At 41.2% G+C, this 19,668-nt stretch overlaps 1 protein-coding gene and 2 long non-coding RNA genes across 12 annotated transcripts; 1 reads left to right on the top strand and 2 right to left on the bottom strand.

Annotated features, from left to right (window-relative positions):
* The first annotated feature begins 1,797 nt into the window (after window positions 1–1,797).
* On the top strand, window positions 1,798–9,487 carry LPXB (lipid-A-disaccharide synthase B). Of its 10 annotated transcripts, none has more exons than XM_088715948.2 (8): window positions 1,798–2,152; window positions 2,276–2,375; window positions 2,477–2,582; window positions 2,683–2,903; window positions 3,958–4,036; window positions 6,371–6,609; window positions 7,087–7,313; window positions 8,909–9,487. In XM_088715948.2, exons 1-8 carry the CDS (start codon window positions 1,914–1,916, stop codon window positions 8,916–8,918), a joined length of 1,221 nt encoding a protein of 406 aa, XP_088572074.2. In that variant the 5' UTR covers window positions 1,798–1,913; the 3' UTR covers window positions 8,919–9,487. The 10 variants fall into 10 exon arrangements, with proteins under 10 accessions (XP_088572074.2, XP_008788105.3, XP_088572075.2 ...); XM_008789883.6 differs by having other exon boundaries at window positions 8,905–9,487; XM_088715949.2 differs by having other exon boundaries at window positions 6,371–6,637.
* Window positions 9,413–11,668, bottom strand: LOC113462652 (uncharacterized). Its single transcript, XR_003385456.4, has 2 exons — window positions 10,182–11,668; window positions 9,413–10,054 (listed from the first exon to the last, which is right to left on the bottom strand). It is a non-coding gene; the product is annotated as an uncharacterized LOC113462652 (long non-coding RNA).
* Window positions 11,669–14,318: 2,650 nt separating this feature from the next.
* Window positions 14,319–17,187, bottom strand: LOC149768287 (uncharacterized). Its single transcript, XR_016399682.1, has 2 exons — window positions 17,043–17,187; window positions 14,319–15,668 (listed from the first exon to the last, which is right to left on the bottom strand). It is a non-coding gene; the product is annotated as an uncharacterized LOC149768287 (long non-coding RNA).
* Window positions 17,188–19,668: the final 2,481 nt, after the last annotated feature.

Raw genomic sequence — 19,668 nt, 5'->3', positions numbered from 1 at the left:
ACTCAATCGTTTATCTCTATTAACAAAGTGGTGTCATATGACCATCACGTAGAAGTATAAAATTATATTATAACCAAAAATATCCTTCATACTTGTTGTTTGTGGGATGAAGTCCTAGCACAAATCTTAAAGAATATTTAGTATATAATCCATAGTTAAGGATCACCTCGCACATATCTCAAAGCACTTCAAACACCTTTATTCATTTGCCTGCATAAATCTCAAAATATCTTTAATATATGACCATAGTTGAGGATCACCCCCCCCTCCGGTGCAGATCTCAAAACACTACGAACTATTTATTCATCTGCCTGCATAGATCTCAAAAGCATTCGTAGTATATGACTCACAATTAAGGATTATAACCACATAAATCTCAAAGCACTCTAAACCCCTTCATTCATCTGCTTGCATATATCTCAAAGCACACTTAATCTATATCCCATGGTTAAGATCGCCACCACACAAATCTCAAAGCACTCCGAACATTTATTCACCTGCATAGATCTCAAAGCATTCTTAATATATGGCCTATAGTTAAAAATCACCCACCACATATATCTCAAAGCACTCTAAGCTGCTTCATTTATTTATTTGCATGGATCTTAGATCATTCTTAGTATATAACCCATAGTTAAGAATCACTCATCATGCAAATCTTAAAGTACTCCAAAACCTTTTATTCATCTACCTATACATATTTCAAATCATATTTAGTATATGACCCATAGTTAAAGGATCACCAATCACATAGATCTCAAAGCACTCCGAATCTCAAATCTCAAAGCCCTCCAAACTCTATTCACCCATCTGTATAGATCTCAAAGCACCCTTAGTATTGGCCCATAGTTGTTAAGGATCACTAAACACATAGATCTCAAAGCACTCCGAATCTCTTCATTCATCTGCACAAATGAAAAGACATTCAAATATGTTTAAAGAGGACGAGAGTGTTTTGGCCATTTAAAATGGCAGGTTAAAGCTGTCCTTTTGTTGGGGGAGATGGAGGATTAGTTTGGAATGATTTGGAAACTTGGAGCATTGGTTTGAAACTTTTAAAGTTAAGGGATACCTCTGAAAAACACCCAAAGTTGAGAGGACATGACTATATTTTATATATATATATATATATATATATATATATATATGTATGTATTTATTTGATGGTGTGAAAATTTTTTGCAATTTTACACGATCTAATCTATCCAACCTGTCACGTTTAACTCTATCTACCTTGCTCTACTCTAACTAGAGGTGTAAATTAACAGAACAGCTCACGAGCGGCTCGAGCTCTACTCGACTCGAGTTGACTATTACCAAGCTTGACTCGAGCTTGACTAGCCCTAGCAATTTATAGCAAAATATTTGATTTAAAACTCAAAAATTTAGTCGAGTATATATATTTTGAATGATATTATATTTTATTATAATATATTATTAATTTATTTTAAAATATAATATTTATATTTTTTAATTTAATCTAACTTCTAATTTTTAACTATATTTTTTAATTATGACAAAAACTCAATCCAAGCTCAAATGTTATTTTTTTATTGAATTGAGTTTATGGTTGAGCATTAAGGCTCAATCAATTTTAAGTTAAATTTTAAGTCTGAGTATTTCAGACCAAATCGGGCTTGAGCTTTTGGCTACTCGATCCGGCTCAGTTTGGGTGTACCTTTAGCTCCCACGCATGGACCGGTCGGATATAGGTAACCCTATCTGATCGATATTGTATCCATTGCCATCCTAGTTAAAATATATATATTTTGAAAAACGTCTCAATATTTTATACCTGATTTGGGGGCCGACTAAGGGGAGGGCGAGGCGGTCGGTGGCTTCCGAATCATCACCTCTTAAACCCTGGAAGGGTTTTCTCCTAAGCAATCCGGGGATTTTATACGAAGCAATAGATGATGCTATTGAGAGTGATCGGGGCCGCGAGGCGCGGCAATCACGGGCCATGGAGGATGACCCGGACGGCGACGCGACCCTTGTCGTCCCGCGCAGTCATCGACATGGCCACCCGGGACGGCGAGCTCAGGGCCTTCCTCGTCGCTGGCGAGGTCTCCGGCGACTCCATCGCTTCCCGCCTCATGGCCTCCCTCAAGAAGCTCTCCCCCTACCCCGTCCGCTTCGCTGGCGTTGGCGGGTCCGTCCATCCTCTCCTCCCCCCTCTCTCTCTCCCCTTTTTTTCTTTTCCCTTCTTTGGTTTTCTTGTGACCTTCCACGTACAAAAAAGTTGGAAAGAAACTGAGCTTTAGATACGTTTCAGGGACTTGATGCGTAGGGAAGGTTTGCAACCTATCTTTCCCATGGAAGACCTCGCAGTCATGGGCTTGTGGGAATTGCTGCCCCATATAATTAATTTTAGGGTGAACTTGCACGGGGATCTAGTTCTCCTTCTTGAAAAATTAAACATACTTAGCTCGCTTCATTTTATATCTTGTGTTCGACATCGGATGGAATGTTACAGGCTAGACTAAAGGAAACTGTCGAAGCTGCTGTTTCTTTTCGGCCTCAAGTTGTGGTGACGGTTGACTCCAAAGGGTTCTCTTTCCGTCTTCTGAAGCAGCTGAATGGTAATCAGCTGCTGCTGCTTAAAGGATTATCTTTTTTTTTCGCAATTTTGTAAAAGCTTAAGTTTTTTAGCTGGAAGATGTTAAATCATATGTTTTGCAGATGTATTTAGGGGAGAAAAGGATAGGCCTGTGCATGTCCATTATGTTGCGCCATCATTCTGGGCATGGAAAGGGGGTGAACGTAGATTGGAGAGGCTAAGGCAATTTGTGGACCATATCCTGTGTATTCTTCCCTTTGAAGCCGAAGTTTGCAGATGGAATGGCTTAGCTGCTACATATGTTGGTCATCCCGTGTTGGAAGATGCTCTTCACCTGGACTTGGTACAACTTTTCACTGATCTTGTTATTATAGTGCATACATTATGTATAAGTAATTTGAGTAGATTCGAATTCATTTTCTTTCAATATCTTCTGCAAGTGCTCTGAAAATCAGTAGTCAACTGCCTGAGAAGTAGAGCCATCCAGATACTTATCTGACAACCATCCCAAGTCTATGTTATAGGAGATCGTCCACGATTTTGTTCTACAACCTTTCTTCAGTTCCAGCACAAGCCTTCATCAAATGCTAGGGAATCTGACATGTAATTTACATCTCGACCGTAGGCTAACATATCGTTTGTAGTTTGACCTTGAGCGAGGAGGCTCTAGTTCTGCCATTAATTTTTGTCCAACTTATTGTGCTTGACTTCTTAAAATTGACAAAAACCATATTTTAACATCGAGTTCAACAACATTGTTCAACATCAGACTCAGACTGTCATACAGGTCTGAATCTGGTCTCACTAGACATCCTTTATTTCAGAGTGAATTCCAGCTAAACTAGAATCCTTGTCTTGCCAATTATGGTGTTTTAGCTGAAATTTAAGAAAAGTTTCAGATTCAGAGAATCTCAAAAGCAGTCTTCTTGTTTCATCATGAAGCCATTCATTTGTCATCCACGATGCGACCTTTATATCTTGGAGACATCTTGTTTTGATATAAAAGAACCATGGTCATAAATGCATGTTATAAGGAACAACTATCTTTCTGAGCGCACTTCCAAAAGTTTTGCCCCATATTTTGGTAATCATTCATGTTGGCTGTTGCTAGCCTGTTATGGTTTAAATTGTACACAAATGTTTCCCCATATGATATGTTGACTATTAGTAGGTATAAGCACTATGCCAAGGACAAAAGTATGTGAAGTTATAATGAGACGTCAAGTTTAAAATCTTCTGTTTTAGTTTGTTGAAAACAAATCATCCTTCCCACCAAAAAGAAGCGAACCATCTTATTGCTTTCAAATTGTTATTCAATTTTTTTATATCCTGTTATTTGTTCCTCATGTATACAATTAATTTCTATAAATTGACATTGGTCGAAATTTGTTGTGTAGGACTTGGACCCCTCATCAAATAAGCAAAAGATGCGAAGAAATGGTGATGCTTTTCGGCATGAACATGGACTCTCCCCTGGTTAGATGACTTACTTTTCTTTACTCGTATGATGTTCATGTTTCTGTATTCCAGGTAAGATTACTTTGCTACTAGCTGTGTAAATATAGATTATGCTAATGCACTTAGTAGTACAATTGTTTGAAAATTTGTGGCAGGTTTATGAAAAATAGTGGCATTTGTTGCTGAAAAAAATGGAGACATTTAGCCTTATCAGAAATTAGTTTTTTCTCCTTTTCCCTATTCCTTCAGCAACTTACTACACACAACAACAACAAAACAACAGCAGACTTCACTGATATACTCAAAAAACTGACATCGAGATAAATAATGCAAGGTAGATGTGGATGTTTTTGCATATTCTATAACTAGTTGGCTTGACCCTTTAGTACTAACATTGAAAGGCCATATCATCATCAAGGTTCAATAGTCAGTCTCAATATTGGTTTGATTCCTAATCCAAATTCAAACATTTTGAAGATTATTTTGGGCATTTTGGTTATTGTTGTGATAGTATAGAAATGAAGGGTTTTGTTATATTAATGTGTCTCTAGTTCTTCATTTCATATGTCAATGTTGTGTAGTATCTTCACTTCACTTGCAATTACATTAACAGCAACAATTAAGCTTTATCATAACTGTTTTTAGATTATCTTTATGATCCTCTTTTGGTAGTCGCTCCTATTTATTGCTACCTCTGGAAATACTCAAGCCTTTCCTGATCTTTTTCATATAGTAAGGGCTTCTGCTTCACAATCTTTATTGACTTTTCAACACAAATCTAAGTGCCTCCCCTTATCATGCTGGAATCTTCATTACACAAGCTTTTTATGTCTCAATTGGTTCTCCATCATTTTCGTATGAACGGCACAACTTCTATGCCTCATCTAACTTCTATGCTTCACATCTTTCTCAAAATTCCTATTTTACCACATTTATCTTGCTTGCTTGGATCCTTTTTATTTCCTATCATTCCCAAACATACAACATTATGAGCCTTATTGTTGTTTTCCAGAACTTTCCTAAGTCGCCAAAGTAAGGATGAGTCACTTAACACATACTAAGCATGTCTTAATTGTGACGTGTTCTCTTAGCTTTCCACTGCATCACATTACAATCAGTGCATGCCATTTTCTATCTTTTTCGTAAGATTGAATAATCTATGCACGACCATTTGATCCCTTTACAACCAAATATGCAGATTTCCTATTAAAATATGTTCTTCCTATTGCTAAATCATAGGCCAGTCCAAACTCAAGTATTGGATCTCCGGTTGCATTCCTTTCACACCAACCAGATTACCTTGTTCCCTCCCATATCCTATGGACCTCAACTATACCACATGCTATCGACTTTTGATGCCCAAATTATCTATCAATTTTGGTAAACCTCTTATGCTTGGTAGACTTTTTTTTCTTCGATTGATGTACTTTTGTTATTCTTGTTGCTACTATATTAGATAAAATGTCTAACAATTGAAAGTTCTAATAACTTATAAAATTACATATAAAAATGTATAGGAGTTTATGCTGTCTTGGGTTCGCAAAACTGGTACCGGAAACTATATCATATGGTAGTACAGCATGCACCCCGTACCGAGATAAGCTTCCTTTTTTTTTCTTTCTATATATCACTCACCACCATGGTAACCGCCCGAAATAGGGTGGTATAGGTTGGTACCGGATAGTACAGGTTGGTATTGGATGGTACGGGGCGGTTCTACTCGATTCAGACTTGTATGGACTGGTTCGGCTTATATATTGAACCAAACCTTGATACCCAAATGGTACAGTATGGTACGATTAGGAGACTGCCTAGGTGCCTAACCATGATGTTTGTGGAATATAATGTTATATGATGAATAGACGAATGTGCAAGTTTTAATAGGGTTGAAAGGGTGAGCATATGGTTATCATCAGCTTTCCCAATTGCCACTATATTATGAAATACTCTAATTGACTAATTCATTTAAAAGATGATTCATGGTATCTCAAATACCTTGGATTGCAGATCAACCAGCTCTCTGTTCTCTCCCTTGACCTCCTAGACTAAGTTGATTCAGAAAGTTTAATTCATGTTTAGCACTAAATCTCATGATCAGAAATCATAAAGATGATGTTGGTGTCTAAGCCCACTGAAATCAGTTTGTTTACACTTTCTAATGACTGCTGCAATCTGCAGTAACTGCAGTCTGCAGTACATTTATTTGTGATTGCCATATGCATATGCCATTGAACCACCTTTTAAGCAAGGCATGCTTCATTATCTTCCCTTTTTTCTGATTCCAGAAAATTTGCTTGTTCATGGCAAAGTAGCTAGTGATTTCCATCTACTGACAACAAATTTATATGACAGGAGCGACAGTCATTACCTTACTACCTGGAAGCAGATTACAAGAGGTCACTAGAATGCTTCCTATTTATTTACAGGCAGTACAACTACTAAAAGACTCATTCGCTGATTTGTCAATCGTCATTCCTGTTGCTCCTAATCGTGATGTGGAGGCCTACATTAATAGAGAGGTCCAGTCATGGTCATTATCAGCCGTATTGATATCTGGGGCATCCCTTGACAAAAAATATAATGCATTCAGTGTATGTCCACCACAGTTCTCCATAGCATGTTAGTCACTATAGTGTCTTTTGATTTGTTTAAAGACTGTCTAGTTAGCATGGCCATTTGAAATCATGAATGAAGAGAGGCAGCATTAATATGTTTCATTAGAAGTTGTGATGAGGACATGCTTTACCAGCATTTGTAATGTTCCAACATTGCATATGCTTTATTTTCCTGTTTTTCCTTTAAAAAAAGTATTGGCATATAATTCCACTTAGTTTGACTTAAAGAATGTTATTATTGGCTCGCCTATTCTTCAGTTCCATCATTCACTATTTCGTGGGACATACTAAGTGCATATGTTCCGTAGTGTCTAATCTTGTGAAGTTGTGCCTAAGCATCCCAAAATGATGGCATCTCTGTTATGAGACTAATCCGGATTCAGATTGGTCAAGAAATTAGCACGAGTTCATTACAACATTTAGAATCTGATTCATTGTTTTGAACTTTTGTAGGCAAGTTCAGCCGCATTGTGTACTTCTGGAACAGGTGTTATGGAATTGCAGCTAGCAGGGTTATCCTGCGTCGTTGCATATCAAGCGCATTTCTTGACGGAATGGTTGATCCAATACAAGACAAAGTTAAACTTTATCTCCCTTCCCAACATTATTTTGAACTCGGCCGTTATACCTGAAGTCCTTTTCCGGGCATGTACATCCGAAAAGCTAGCTACAATTCTTAGGTAATACTTCTTGCTCATTTCCATTTTTCAGGAATTTATTCTTTCAATTTGCTTCTCTTTTGATGTGGGATGGGGGGTTAGCTGGGCTCTAGCTTATCATTATCATTGCATCAATTTTGAGAAAAAAACATTTTACACCGAAAGCTCCAAAGATCTATCACATGCTATGTGAAACAATTTGTTGAAAAAGGATCAATGACGAACGATATAAAGCCAATTTCTGGCCTCTTCTGGCATTATGGTGCTATAGTTCCACTGACAACTGAAACATCATTAACCATCAAAACATATGACAACCCTTAAGAGTTCTGAGTTTGGCTCACCAGTCCCATTTACTCTTGTTGATACATTTCAGGACGGCCACTGTCCTTTCCTACTTTCCATATTGACATTGTTGTGTAATTGGTAGTCTCTGTGGTTGGCTCTGCAGTAGAGTAGTTGCTGATGACAGTGTTCGTGATCAGCAAGCTTCAGCAGCTCAAAAGGTCCTCGAACTTCTGCGCCCTCCCAGCGAAAGCATAAGCAGTTCAGTGCTTCGAGAATCTGGGTTGTCATCAGCAATTTGCTGCCCTAGCATGATTGCTGCATCAAAAACACTGGACGCAGAACTGCGAAGACTTGATCAAAGTTAATTAGTTAGGCTTCTCAAAGATCGACATAGACTACTTATCTATCTTTTCTACATGCAATATATATTTTGATGTTTTAGGATATTCTTTCTGTATATATATGCAAAAGGATAATGTTTTGAAAACTAGCCCTTTTCCATTTTAACATTTGAATGTAAGACCGCACTGGGCCTTAGGCCCTGCTTTCTCTAGAAAGGCATTGGACCATAAGACACCATTGTCACTTCTTAATTTTAATTTGGGACTTTCGCTTTATGCATGTGCTGGATGAAATCGGATTGGATATTAGTATATCTATATATATATTTATTTTATTTGACGAATACAAATATTAGTCAGATGCAAAAATTTATATTTATATTTATTTTAAATAAATATGGATACAAATTGGATGCAAAAAGTATGGAAATAAATATGAATATAAATCGGATAATCAAATTTTATGACTACAAAATCAAAAATGGTACTAATGATAAATCAATTTAATGGTATATTAATATGGTCATTTATTTTTTTTAAAAACTCACGAGCATCATATAATATTAAATAGGATTATATATGAAATTGGATATTTAGATAAGGATTAGATACATGTCTACTGATATCTATATCCATTTTTCTTAGATGGATATGAACGGATATTATCCGATCCACTTTCATACTTAATGTATTCCTCGATTGATTGAATTAGGTCTGTTACTCTTCAAGCCAAACCCTATAATTAAAAGACAGGATCGATGATACCTGAGCCGGGCTTGATCAAATCTGGCCCAACCTGATTAATTAGCAGGGTTGAGGCTTTGCATCGGTCTGATTTACATGCCAGATCTACATTTTTTTTCAGAGGGAAAATTGCACCAGCATGCGCATGCGAATTCAACAAGCATTCTATCTTCTTGCCAGATATTTTTGTGGGCATCTAATTCTACATATTCTAAAGCTTGCACTGGTTGTTTCTTAAGACAGACATTTGTGACACCCAATGAGTGGGAGAAACCAATGCCCACACTACATGGTCAGGGGCTTCAGCCAGTGGGCGGTCTATTGCATGGGTCCTTCAGGTAAGGGAAATGGAGTAGGTAGGCTCGAAAAAGGATTTGAGGTCCTGTAGATGAAATACGGAAAAAGGAATCAGCTAGCCACAGATACGGCCATCAGTTCAAGGGCGTTCATGCTGTAGTTCTTGACGCAGAAATGCAACATTGGTGAATTTAAGATCCATATTATCTTTCAAGGATCTTCAAAGACAGTTGCCTGGTCATTTAACATTCTCCGTGTGAGATTTTTTCAAGAACTTGTGCAGCGTTTTCCTTGATTACAAGCTAAAGGAAATTGTTTGGGAGTGGGAGGTCACGCCAGCACTTACGAGCACAATTTTGTTTGGTGTGGTTTCCAATGGTGCAGAAAATTTAGAGAAATCGCTGAAAGATTGAAGAGACTCGAAATAATTTAAATTTGAAGAGAACATGATTGAAAAATTATGGATTTATTTATGTATTCATATACTTATTCAATAAAAAAGCAAGTTCAAGATTCTTTTGAAAAGGTTAACAGTAACAAAATCACGAGACCAACAGCAATAAACAATTTCTTCTTATAGCTAGTACACGATAAGGTACAGGAAATATTTATATATCGTGTGAGATTCGGCGGTACGCCAGCTGCTAAAAATATTCTCGGTTGATGCATATCCTGTCGCGCCAGGCGTGACGTTGAGATACGATCATCACACCGTCCATCTTGAAATTATATCGTCCAACTTACAAACAACAAAAAGTACACCGTACTTCCGACAGAAAATCTGACTTCCCCCGATCTCAAAGCACTCCGAATCTTCCGTTCATCTGCCTACGCAGATCTCGAAATAACCATTGTGCGATCCAACGGTGAGTTCGCGCGAAGGAAGGTGAATCCTTCATTCGCGCGAAAGATACAAGTCTGTCCCCCTTCCGTCCGGCCCGACTTTGCCGTCATACGTGACGTAATCAAATGAGCGTTGATGTTGCTTCGCGCACACAATTCTATACGAGCGTCAGATCTGCCGTCCGCTCTCAACTCGGAGTCCATCCTGTCCGCTGGCACGCGGCGAGCGCGACACCAGGTGCATGGGACCTATATATTTGGTGTGACCCAAAAGAAATCCCGCATGAAAAAAAAAGAAAAAGAAAGGCGCATACGGTGTGAAACTCAATAGCGTGTAAATCACTACATCGAAATGGTCTTACGGGCTTGTGCTTACTCAAACGAAAGCCTCTTCCGGTGGTCGCAGAGGTAACCAATATATATACTCCTTGCATATCTTATGTACCTGCTACCTTTTAAAAAAAAAGAGCTCAAAGAAAAAAGTGATGAAACCCAGTTTTCATGGAGGACAACACAGCTAGCCATGACTAGAACTGTTGAGTTACCATGAGAAGACAGAAGATCACATGGATTAATGCCTGTGGCTGTACGTAGACACCCAAGGGGGTTCGACGAAGACCACAACCCAAGTCAGAGATGCACGATAACATCCATCTGGATGGGCCATCCTTGTATCAAGAAGACCCCGTAAACTACGTTCGCGTAGTTCCGTACGTAGTATAATATATATATATATATGTAGAGGAACAGAACCCTTGGGTTAGATTTGTACCTTCGCCCCATGAGTAACCATGCCATGGATGCTACGTGCTGCGGGAGTTGATCTATCTAATGGCGAGAAAATCTCTAACGACAGGTACCGGCGACGCCTCGGAGGCACTCCGGATTTCCATCGGAGAGAGCCCATGAGACGCACACAGCGTGGCACGACCGAACTCCTCAACGTTGACCGTTCCACGCCGTGCGCGTCTCATGACACCCCTTCCTCTCCTCCTCTTCCCTTCTTCACCGAACCAAGCAGAGAGTAATGGAGGTAGGGGAGGAGGTCCGTGAGGCCGTACATATAGGCGGCAGAGCCCCCAGCGACATGACGAAACTGACCTCCATGATGGGACTGGATTACGTTCGGGGGCGCTTGCGGTGAAAACGAGGACCCGGCGCCGTATACAGGCGCAGTCTGATTTGGGGAAGCGCAACGAGAGGCGAAAGCGAAAATGCTAAGCGACACCGCTCCATCCGATTTGGCGGTCAAAGGTATCCAAGTGGCATTCGGTTAATGGTCCAACTGCGATGTGTGCCACACGTCGACTTCCACAAGGGACCGATAAAGAATCTGGCAACGGGGCAAGGGACGTGTAGCAGCCCCCGATTGGTGGGCCACGTGGCATGATCATGGAGCGCCGAGTTTCTTGGTTTTGGCTTGCGGGCGGCCAGCGCCGCAACATGGCCACTTGCGGCATGCGATGGGTCGGTCTACGCGATGTCGACACAGCGGCGGAAACGCGTGGGCCAGCGTCTGCTGGTGTGATATGACGGAGTCCGTCCGGTGACTCAGTTGAGGAGACGATTCAGAATTGCCCCAGCTCTCTGTATCTTCCGCAACATCGCTTAGATCCGATAAGGACAACATGAGGCTCCTGCATGTTGGAGCTCTGTTGCCCCTCTTATTTATACTAAAATTCTATTTATACTTAGATCTATTATTAGTTAAAATAATTTATTTTTCAGTACTAATCTATCTTAATTACGTTAAGTCTTAAGGTTAATATATTTATATTTATTTTTTAATTAAAATATAATGTTGATGTTTTGGTAGGAGGGTGATTATAGTTTTATAAATAAACAAAGAGAGTTATGTACAAATATTAGAGAGATTTTTTTTTTTATGTAAAGAGTTTTGTGAGGAGAAGTCAATCCATTATTTTGCTCTTATTTTTTGAAAAAAAATATTTTTTTGTTTTTTTTCACAATTCTTTACAAATATTATTTAATATTTATACTGGATTTTATGTTGGCACGGTCAATTTACTCCAGTAGCCTTTCTGCGTTGGGAATTTTTGTTCGGGGGCATTGTCTTGCGACGCCTTGGACGGAGGTCTGGGGATCCAAATGCCGGGCTGCTGGTCTCGGCTGATGTCCGAAGAAATTTTATGGGGCTAAATTTTTTCTTTTCCTCACGCAAACACTAAGAGAGGGTGGAGACTTGAGAATCTAGGCGGTTGTCCGCCGGACATTGGATGGCTGTAGAGGATCCTCCGCCGGCGCTCCGGTGGGGTGAAATTGTGTCCTTTCTGAGCTTTCTCTAAAGGACAGAGAGAGGGGCCTCCCTTACCGTTCTCTTCTTTCCTACTTGGAGCGGTGGACCCCATAAGATGTGGACAGGTGGACGAATAAGGCTGGGGTAACAGGAAAGGTAATGGAGAAACGCCAGCAGAAAATCCGGACACGATAAGATTGGGCGGGAGCGCATCCTGTCACGTGCGAGAATTTGCGGAGTACGGAAATCGGCGCCGAAAGCGGCGCGTCGCTCGTGACCACCGCAAGATCGTGTTGGGGATTGACTGGTATGGAACCCACAGGGATTCACCGCACACGACTTGTCCCACTGGGAGAACGTTGCGGCGCCACTAAAACTGACCAGTATTCTATGCATGGTTCGCTCGAAACAAATGCAAGGTGATGGCAAATTCGGAGGTTAAAATGATCCAGCATCCACCATCGAATGCCTCTTTGGAAGATGCAATCTTTTACCACCCGAAAAGAGTGGCGTTCAATTTTAATCGGAGCCAATCCCTCCCAGATAGCATAACTATAGAACAGAAAGATGAGAATTAGCTTCTCTTTATACTCTCTCTGTCTCAAAAAAAAAAAAAAAAACATAAAAAAAAGAAAACAAAGAAAAGAAAGACGTTTATGTGAACCAAGGGCAATCTGTACGTTGTGTTCCTTGCAAACTCGTTTATTGAAGAAAAGGCCTGTTATTATAAGTGTGTCATTCATAAAATGTGATCCGGTTCATAATGCATATAGGAGCCGAGCCCTTCACCCTGGTGCATCCGTGCGTGGCAGCGCTCGTGTCCGCTTTAAGTTTTTCAAGCCGATCGCTGGCGCCACCAGCGGCAGACTAATCCCCAGTGCAGCATGGTTGCACTGAACTCTCACCTTTTGCATGCCCTCTTAGATTTTTAAGATTGCTTATGGAAATTCTCTTTTTGATTGAATCTGCTGCCACCAAAATTCAGTCAAACTCAACCGAGTGCTTTAAGATTGAAGCTCGATCAGCTCGATTTTTGCTTTTGGTTGTTTGATCAGATGGTGCTTGAAGTACGAGATTAGATTTATTAAAAAAAAAAGACGGGAAACAAAAGTTGCCAGACTTTATCCAGCAAAAGATCCTAGCTTCTTTTTTTTTTGCGCTAAAAACGGAAGTATCATATATGACATGTACGGATACCGTCAAGAAAATCAAAAAGTAAAACATCACGGAGGGCTCTAAGCAAAGGAGGCGATCCAGTCTGCCGCCTCATTCGTCTTCCTAAACACATGCCTCGTCTGAACAACCATCCTATCACACCTTATGGCCCGGATATCTCTCACCAATAGGTGGTAACGCCTACTCTGTCTGAAGCTTGTGAAAGCCATTCAATGACTGCCATGGAATTGCTCTCAAGAAGAATATCTCTAGCCTGTAATGGAGATTAGAGCGATGCGCGGTAAAAAAAAAAAAGTGCAGGTATGAGCATATCAGTAGGTTCTTTGGATTTGGTTTATTCAGAGTGGAGGCTGGTGTGGGACAATAATACTATGGGACCTGGTTTTTCTTGGGGCCGAGCTATAATTGTCTTCTATTAATGGGTTTTAACGACTTTTTTTTATGCATTTAGTGGAAGTCACATGGCATGCTCCTGCTGGTCGACTGACTTGGCAACAACTCGGATCCGAGTCAACATCTGCCCCCTACTTCCAAAATTAAGCTATTTTCTTTGGCTCGGCTTTTAAGGTGCACTTTCGAGACAATTCTGCAATCTTCGAGAAGGTTGTGGAGGCAGCATTATTTGCCACGATGACGTCCGATGACTTTCTCGAGATGCCATGATTTATGGCAGAAATTTGGACGTGCCGATCGAACTTCCGAAAGCGACGAAGGATAAGGTCAAGTAGCTCATCGGCCGATTGATCAGGATCGTCTGAGCTTCTATACGAGACAAGCTAGTCTTCACTAATTATCATTTTGGTATTTTTATTTTTGTCATATTCTAAATTCGATTCATGATATGGCCATGCTATTGCAAATCTTTGCCCGCAATAATACGCAGCTACTTCAAAACTTCAAATCAAATTGAGAACAACTATATTCATGAATGTCATTAAATATCTCATGCATCAGTGAAAATGATTACAGAGCATCTAAAAATATTAATATTTAATATTTCATTTTTTCCATAACTCTGAAGCCTGTCACGCTCCTTGTTCGTAGCATCTCCTATTCATCTGTAAGAACTTAAATAAATAGGTATGAGCTATAAAGCTCAGTAAGTAGCCATGCATAATCTTATCAGATCAAGCATAATATTTTTCATACTAGTGCATTAATTTAAGAAACTAATAGTTGTAACAAAGTAAGTATTTCATATAAATAAACCAGTCATAAAACTATGCATGTCCATTTATGCAACTTCATAAATATGGTTATGCATCATAAAACATTTGCCATTATCCCATCCTTTGAAATACGTACTAGTCATTATTCATGCTTTGAAATTCGTGCTTGTTATAATTCATGCTTTAAAATTCGTGCTTGTCATTATTCATGCTTTGAAATCTGTACTGTCATTATTCATGCTTTGAAATCCAGCTCTCAGATGATAGTGCAGCTATGGTCACTACTATTATCCGTGACAGGGCCATAATCTTTACCAACTATTATTCCCCGTTGGCAGGGTCTAAACCAAGCTACTATAATCCGTGGGCGAAGGCCGTATGCCGAGGTACTATAACCCGCTGGCGAGGGCCGTATGGGCCGTATACTGAGCTACTGTAACCCGCTGGCGAGGGCCATAATCTTTGCCAACTATTATTCCCCGTTGGCAGGGTCTAAGCCAAACTACTATAACCCGCTGGCGAGGGCCATATGCCGAGCTACTATAACCCGCCGGCGAGAGCCATAATCTTTACTAACCATTATTCCCCATTGACAGGGTCTAAACCAAGCTATTATAACCTGCTGGTGAGGGCCATATGCCGAGCTACTATAACCCGCTGGCGAAGGCCATAATCTTTGCCAACTATTATTCTCCGTTGGTAGGGTCTAAACCAAGCTATTATAACCCACTGACGAGGGCCGTATGCTGAGCTACTATAAACCGCTGGCAAGGGCTGTACATAGCAATCCGAGAGTTAATAAACCATATCATGCTTTTCATGAATCTTATCTTATAGATACCTTGGAAAGTGAATGATGACATCATGATGAATAAAACTTATGATCATGTTAAAAACTTTATTTTTCCATGCATTTTTCTACATTATCATAATCATGTGTACACAATATAATAATAATCATGATGGATGCTATTTATCCAAAATCATGCAATCATTAGCTAACACATGCTTGATCCTAATTTTGTGAAAACATAAATAATCATATGCCATTTTATAATCAAATAGTCACATGTATTTGATAAAACATAAGATTATATCAAGGTTACTTACTTTTTCCACAATTCATATACACAATTCAAATTGCATAAATAATATTTTTCATCTTATAAAACGTGATATATGATTCATAATAAGATTAAGACATGTTACTTACCTTAATTTGCCCACCAACCTTAGGTTTAGATGCCAATTCTTCAATTACCTAACAACATCATCAAATTACTTGTTAATTGCACGTTCAACTTCATTTAGTTATATTCTTTCCTAATTAATCCATTTACAATCCATTTATAGGACTCAATTTCATTCTTAGGTCTCTAATCTGGTTTAATTTCTGATTTAGGTCTACTCAAATCCTCAATTTGGGTCTGACTCAATGTCTGAGTTCGGTCTAAACAATTTTCTGGTTCAGGTCTAACCCAAATTTCAGGTTCAGGTTCATATCCGACCTAATTTCTGTTTCAGTTCTGGGTTAATTGCATACTGGGTCAGATCTGACCCAATTTCTGATTCAAATCTGGGTCAGCTTCTGGTTCAGACTTGATTTAAACTCTGATTCAAGTTTGATTCAGCTTTTGGCTCAGTTAATTCTGGGTTTAAGAATATTAAGCTCAGATCAGGGCCCAGTCCAGCCTCGAGCCTTTAAAACCCGGTTCATTTGAAGCCCACCGCTAGAATCAGGCCCAATTCGGCCTACAACAATTTTTATTTTATTTTTCTTTCTTCTTTTCTTTTCCTTTTTTTTCTTCTTTTTCTTTTCTTTTCTCTTCTTCTTTTTCTTTTCTCTCTTCTTTTCTTCTTTTTCTTTTCTTTCTTCTCGTTCTTTCTTCTTCTCTTCCCGATCTCCTCCCCCTCCTCTTCTCCTCTCTTCCTATGAGACTAAGGGGTGAACTCGAGATGGAGGCCGGCTTGAAGCCGCTGGCGCCGCGGCCGACCAGCGGCGCCTGCGGCGGCCGTGGTCCGGCCGGCAGCAGCCACAGCCGACCAGCGGCGCCTGCGGCGGCCGTGGTCCGGCCGGCAGCAGCCACGGCCCGGCTGACCGCTCCTCTCCTCCATCTCCAATGGGGGAAGATGGAGGCTCGGGCACCACCGAGAGGAACAAAGGCCTCGGGTCGCTCCGATCCTCCCTCTCCGAAGTCTCCGACTACCGAATCTAGGACCACTATCACAGGACTTTCTCTTCTCTCCATCCTTGACCTCTCCTCTTCCCCTCCTTCCTCGATGGGAGAAATGGAGCTTAAGGTCACCTACTGAGAGGAAGGGTGAGAGGAAGGTTCAAGGATGTATTGAGGCCGGATCCATGGAGTGCTAGGTTAGGGTCTGATTAAAAATATGAAGGAGATGATCGGGAGGAGGAGGGTCTTCAGTTGTCACTAGCCGTGGTCACGACCGTGGCCGATCGTGCCAACGCCGGCTCAGTGGCCGAACACCACAGGTTAAGTCTTCACTCTCCCTCCTCTTCTTCAATTTCTCTTTTGTTTTATTTCCTTCTAGCTCTGTTTTTATCTCATGGCTAGATTAGATCTAAGCTAAACAGGATACCAATCATGAGGGGAGAGGGGGTTTAAGGGTTTACCTTGCTCCGAGAAGGAGCCGAGAAGCTCTTTCGGTAGCTTGATCGTTTCCCCCCAGCGGCTCGGCCTCCTACCCCGACGGCGTCGCTCCCGATCCGATTCCTTTGTGGCGGGAGGGAAGAGTGAGGGGTAGTGAGAGGGTAGTCTATTGAGTCCCTCACTGAAAGATCCATGGGCGTTTATAGCCCTTGGTCGGAAGAGAGGAGAGTGGTGTCAGGCAGTTGTAACCGCCTCAGCTGGCGATCACCACCTCTGGGTCTCCAGATGGGCTGGCCACGTTGGGCTTGGCCCATTAGCCCACTGTATGTGGGCTGGCTCTCACAGTTTTAGCTCTGGAGTTGCTCCCCTTCATCCCATCGCAAGTGGCTGGTGCTTGGAGGTCTTCCTTTGTCCTTTCCTAGGTTTTTGAAATAATTTTTGATTCTCCCTCGCTTTTTCTTCTTCTTTTTTGATCGGCCTTTTGCTATTTTTTGCCTTCTTCTTTTGTTTCTTTCGGGCTTTTTCCTTCTTCATTTCTTTAGTTTTCCTTAGTTTTTATTTTTTAGCTGAGTCGGGGATCATAAGTTTGTCGACCAAGAACTGGTCGTCAGAATCCTTTTGCTTGGTCATCTCCTAAAAGAGCTTCCAACAGCTTGGAGGGCTACCAGTTCTTGCTCCAGATGCTAAGAAGAGCATCTTAGATGAGGACGACCTCAAAAGGATTAGGGTTGAATTTTTTCCTCACCTTCTTTTTCTTTAGAGTTGCCTGGTCCTTCTGGCCGAGCAAGCTCCAACCAAGCTACTCAGACGCCTATAGATTAGTCTCGACCCAAATAGTCCCCAATGGCTAGCAGATGATAATTACGCTCCTTTCTCTCCTCTCGCTCCATGGTCTCCAGCGCTCCATGGAGCTCTTCCGAGCATTCTTTCAGTTGAAGGAGCATTCTCAGAGCCAAGGTTGCTAATACCTTTCCTCAATGAAGGGTTACTATCTTTTGCAGAGTGGCCCTTCCTTGATTCACATTTAGAAGGGTCGACGTTTCTTTTTTGTAACCTCCGAGCAACCATGGCACTTCTGCGCGCTTTGGGGAGTGCCGAAGAAAGCCGTGATGAATAGATTCCCTCTTGTTTGAGGCCAAGCAGCAGGCTGCGAATGTTCTGCTTTGGATTCGAGCTCCACCTCTTCACAAGCTTTTGGCTGCGCTGACTCTGGTCAATGCTAGCTTAGTTCGGTTACTACTTACTGCCGAGGGTAAACTTCTTATTTTCTTCTTTTACGCGTTAACTATTTTTGCTCGGCTTTCTAACTTTATTTTCTTTTGTCTTTGCAGAAATGAGATTCGATTGGGAAGCTCTAAGAAAGTCCTTCCGAAGTAAGAGGAAACCGACGAGTGATGCTGGGGCCAGTCTGTCGAAGAAGAAGAAGAAGAAGAAGAAGCCGACCCTGTCCACTTCTGAGGCCGAGCCTCGAGCCACTTCGGTCCCTTCAAAGGGGTCGAGCTTGGAGGCTGCTCCTCGGGTAGAGGAGCAACCTGAGGTGGATGAAATATCCCCCATCTCCTCCTGACCGCCTGCTTCAGAAACTACTCCTGAGGCCACACCAACTGCTGGATCCGATCGAGGTCGTGCTTGCCCTTGTTCTAGTTGCCACAGCCGAGGTGGAGACCTTCACCCCAAGATGGTAGGTGAAGGTCAATGACTTAGGAACACGATTAAGATCCTTGGGTCGCGAAGGAGATCATCCATGGTATCATGCTGCCCATCGACAAGAAGCTCTTGAGGAAGCAGATCGTGGGGGACCTCATTGTCGATGCTTACAAGTGAGCACTTCTTGTACTTCAAACATTTTTCTTATTCATATGCTTGTACTAATTTTTTTTATTTTATTTTTTGGTACAAAATGGCATCATTACAGCTTTTACATAAGTACAGCCTATCAAGCCAGAAATAATAAAATGATACAAGAGAGAAGGAATCTCAGTGGCAGTACTCCAAAGAATCTCTTTGGAGTGCCGAGCAACATAGGAGGTGCTGTTCGCCTTCCGATACACATGTGCTGCCTGGAAGGAGGCCAACCTTCTGACCAATCTGCGAGTCTCACGAATCAATGAATGACCATCTCTATATCGATTACCTCCCCGTATCCAATCGATCACCGTGAAAGAATCCCTCTCGAGATATATCATGTCTGCATCAAGTACCCTCTTTGCATAGGAGATACCCTCCCATGCTGCCCGAAGCTCCACCTCAATGACAGTCAAATCAGGAGAGCGCCGACCTCCTGCCTAGCTAACATCCTCCTGGTCTCCTCCATATCCGAGCAAGTCTCACAAAACGAGAAGATCCGAACACCTCGCTCAGCTAACATCTTTCTGATTGGTAGGCAGCCCTAAGCGGCCAAGCCACCTTTCATATGAGTAGGGCCACTCGAGGGTGGATTTGCATCCTCCAAATCCATCCATTTGTTTAGTCATAGCATGCCTATACCATTTATATCATGCACGACAATATGACTGCTTTCAAGCGTTGGGCGGAGCTATTTGAGCATGAGCTTCGGAAAAGTAAAAAGAAGGGGGTCGAAACCAAGGACCTGACAAAGGCAGCTGAACGCTAAAAAGAAAGGGGTTGAAACCAAGAACCTGACAAAGG

This window comes from Phoenix dactylifera, chromosome 2 (assembly GCF_051530095.1).
Source record: "Phoenix dactylifera cultivar Ajwa chromosome 2, Ajwa_hap1_PhDact_Kaust_v1.1, whole genome shotgun sequence".
NCBI classification, from domain to species: Eukaryota; Viridiplantae; Streptophyta; class Magnoliopsida; order Arecales; family Arecaceae; genus Phoenix; species Phoenix dactylifera.
The sequence above is the reverse complement of the archived record's forward strand: the minus strand, read 5'-3'. Positions and strand labels throughout refer to the sequence as shown.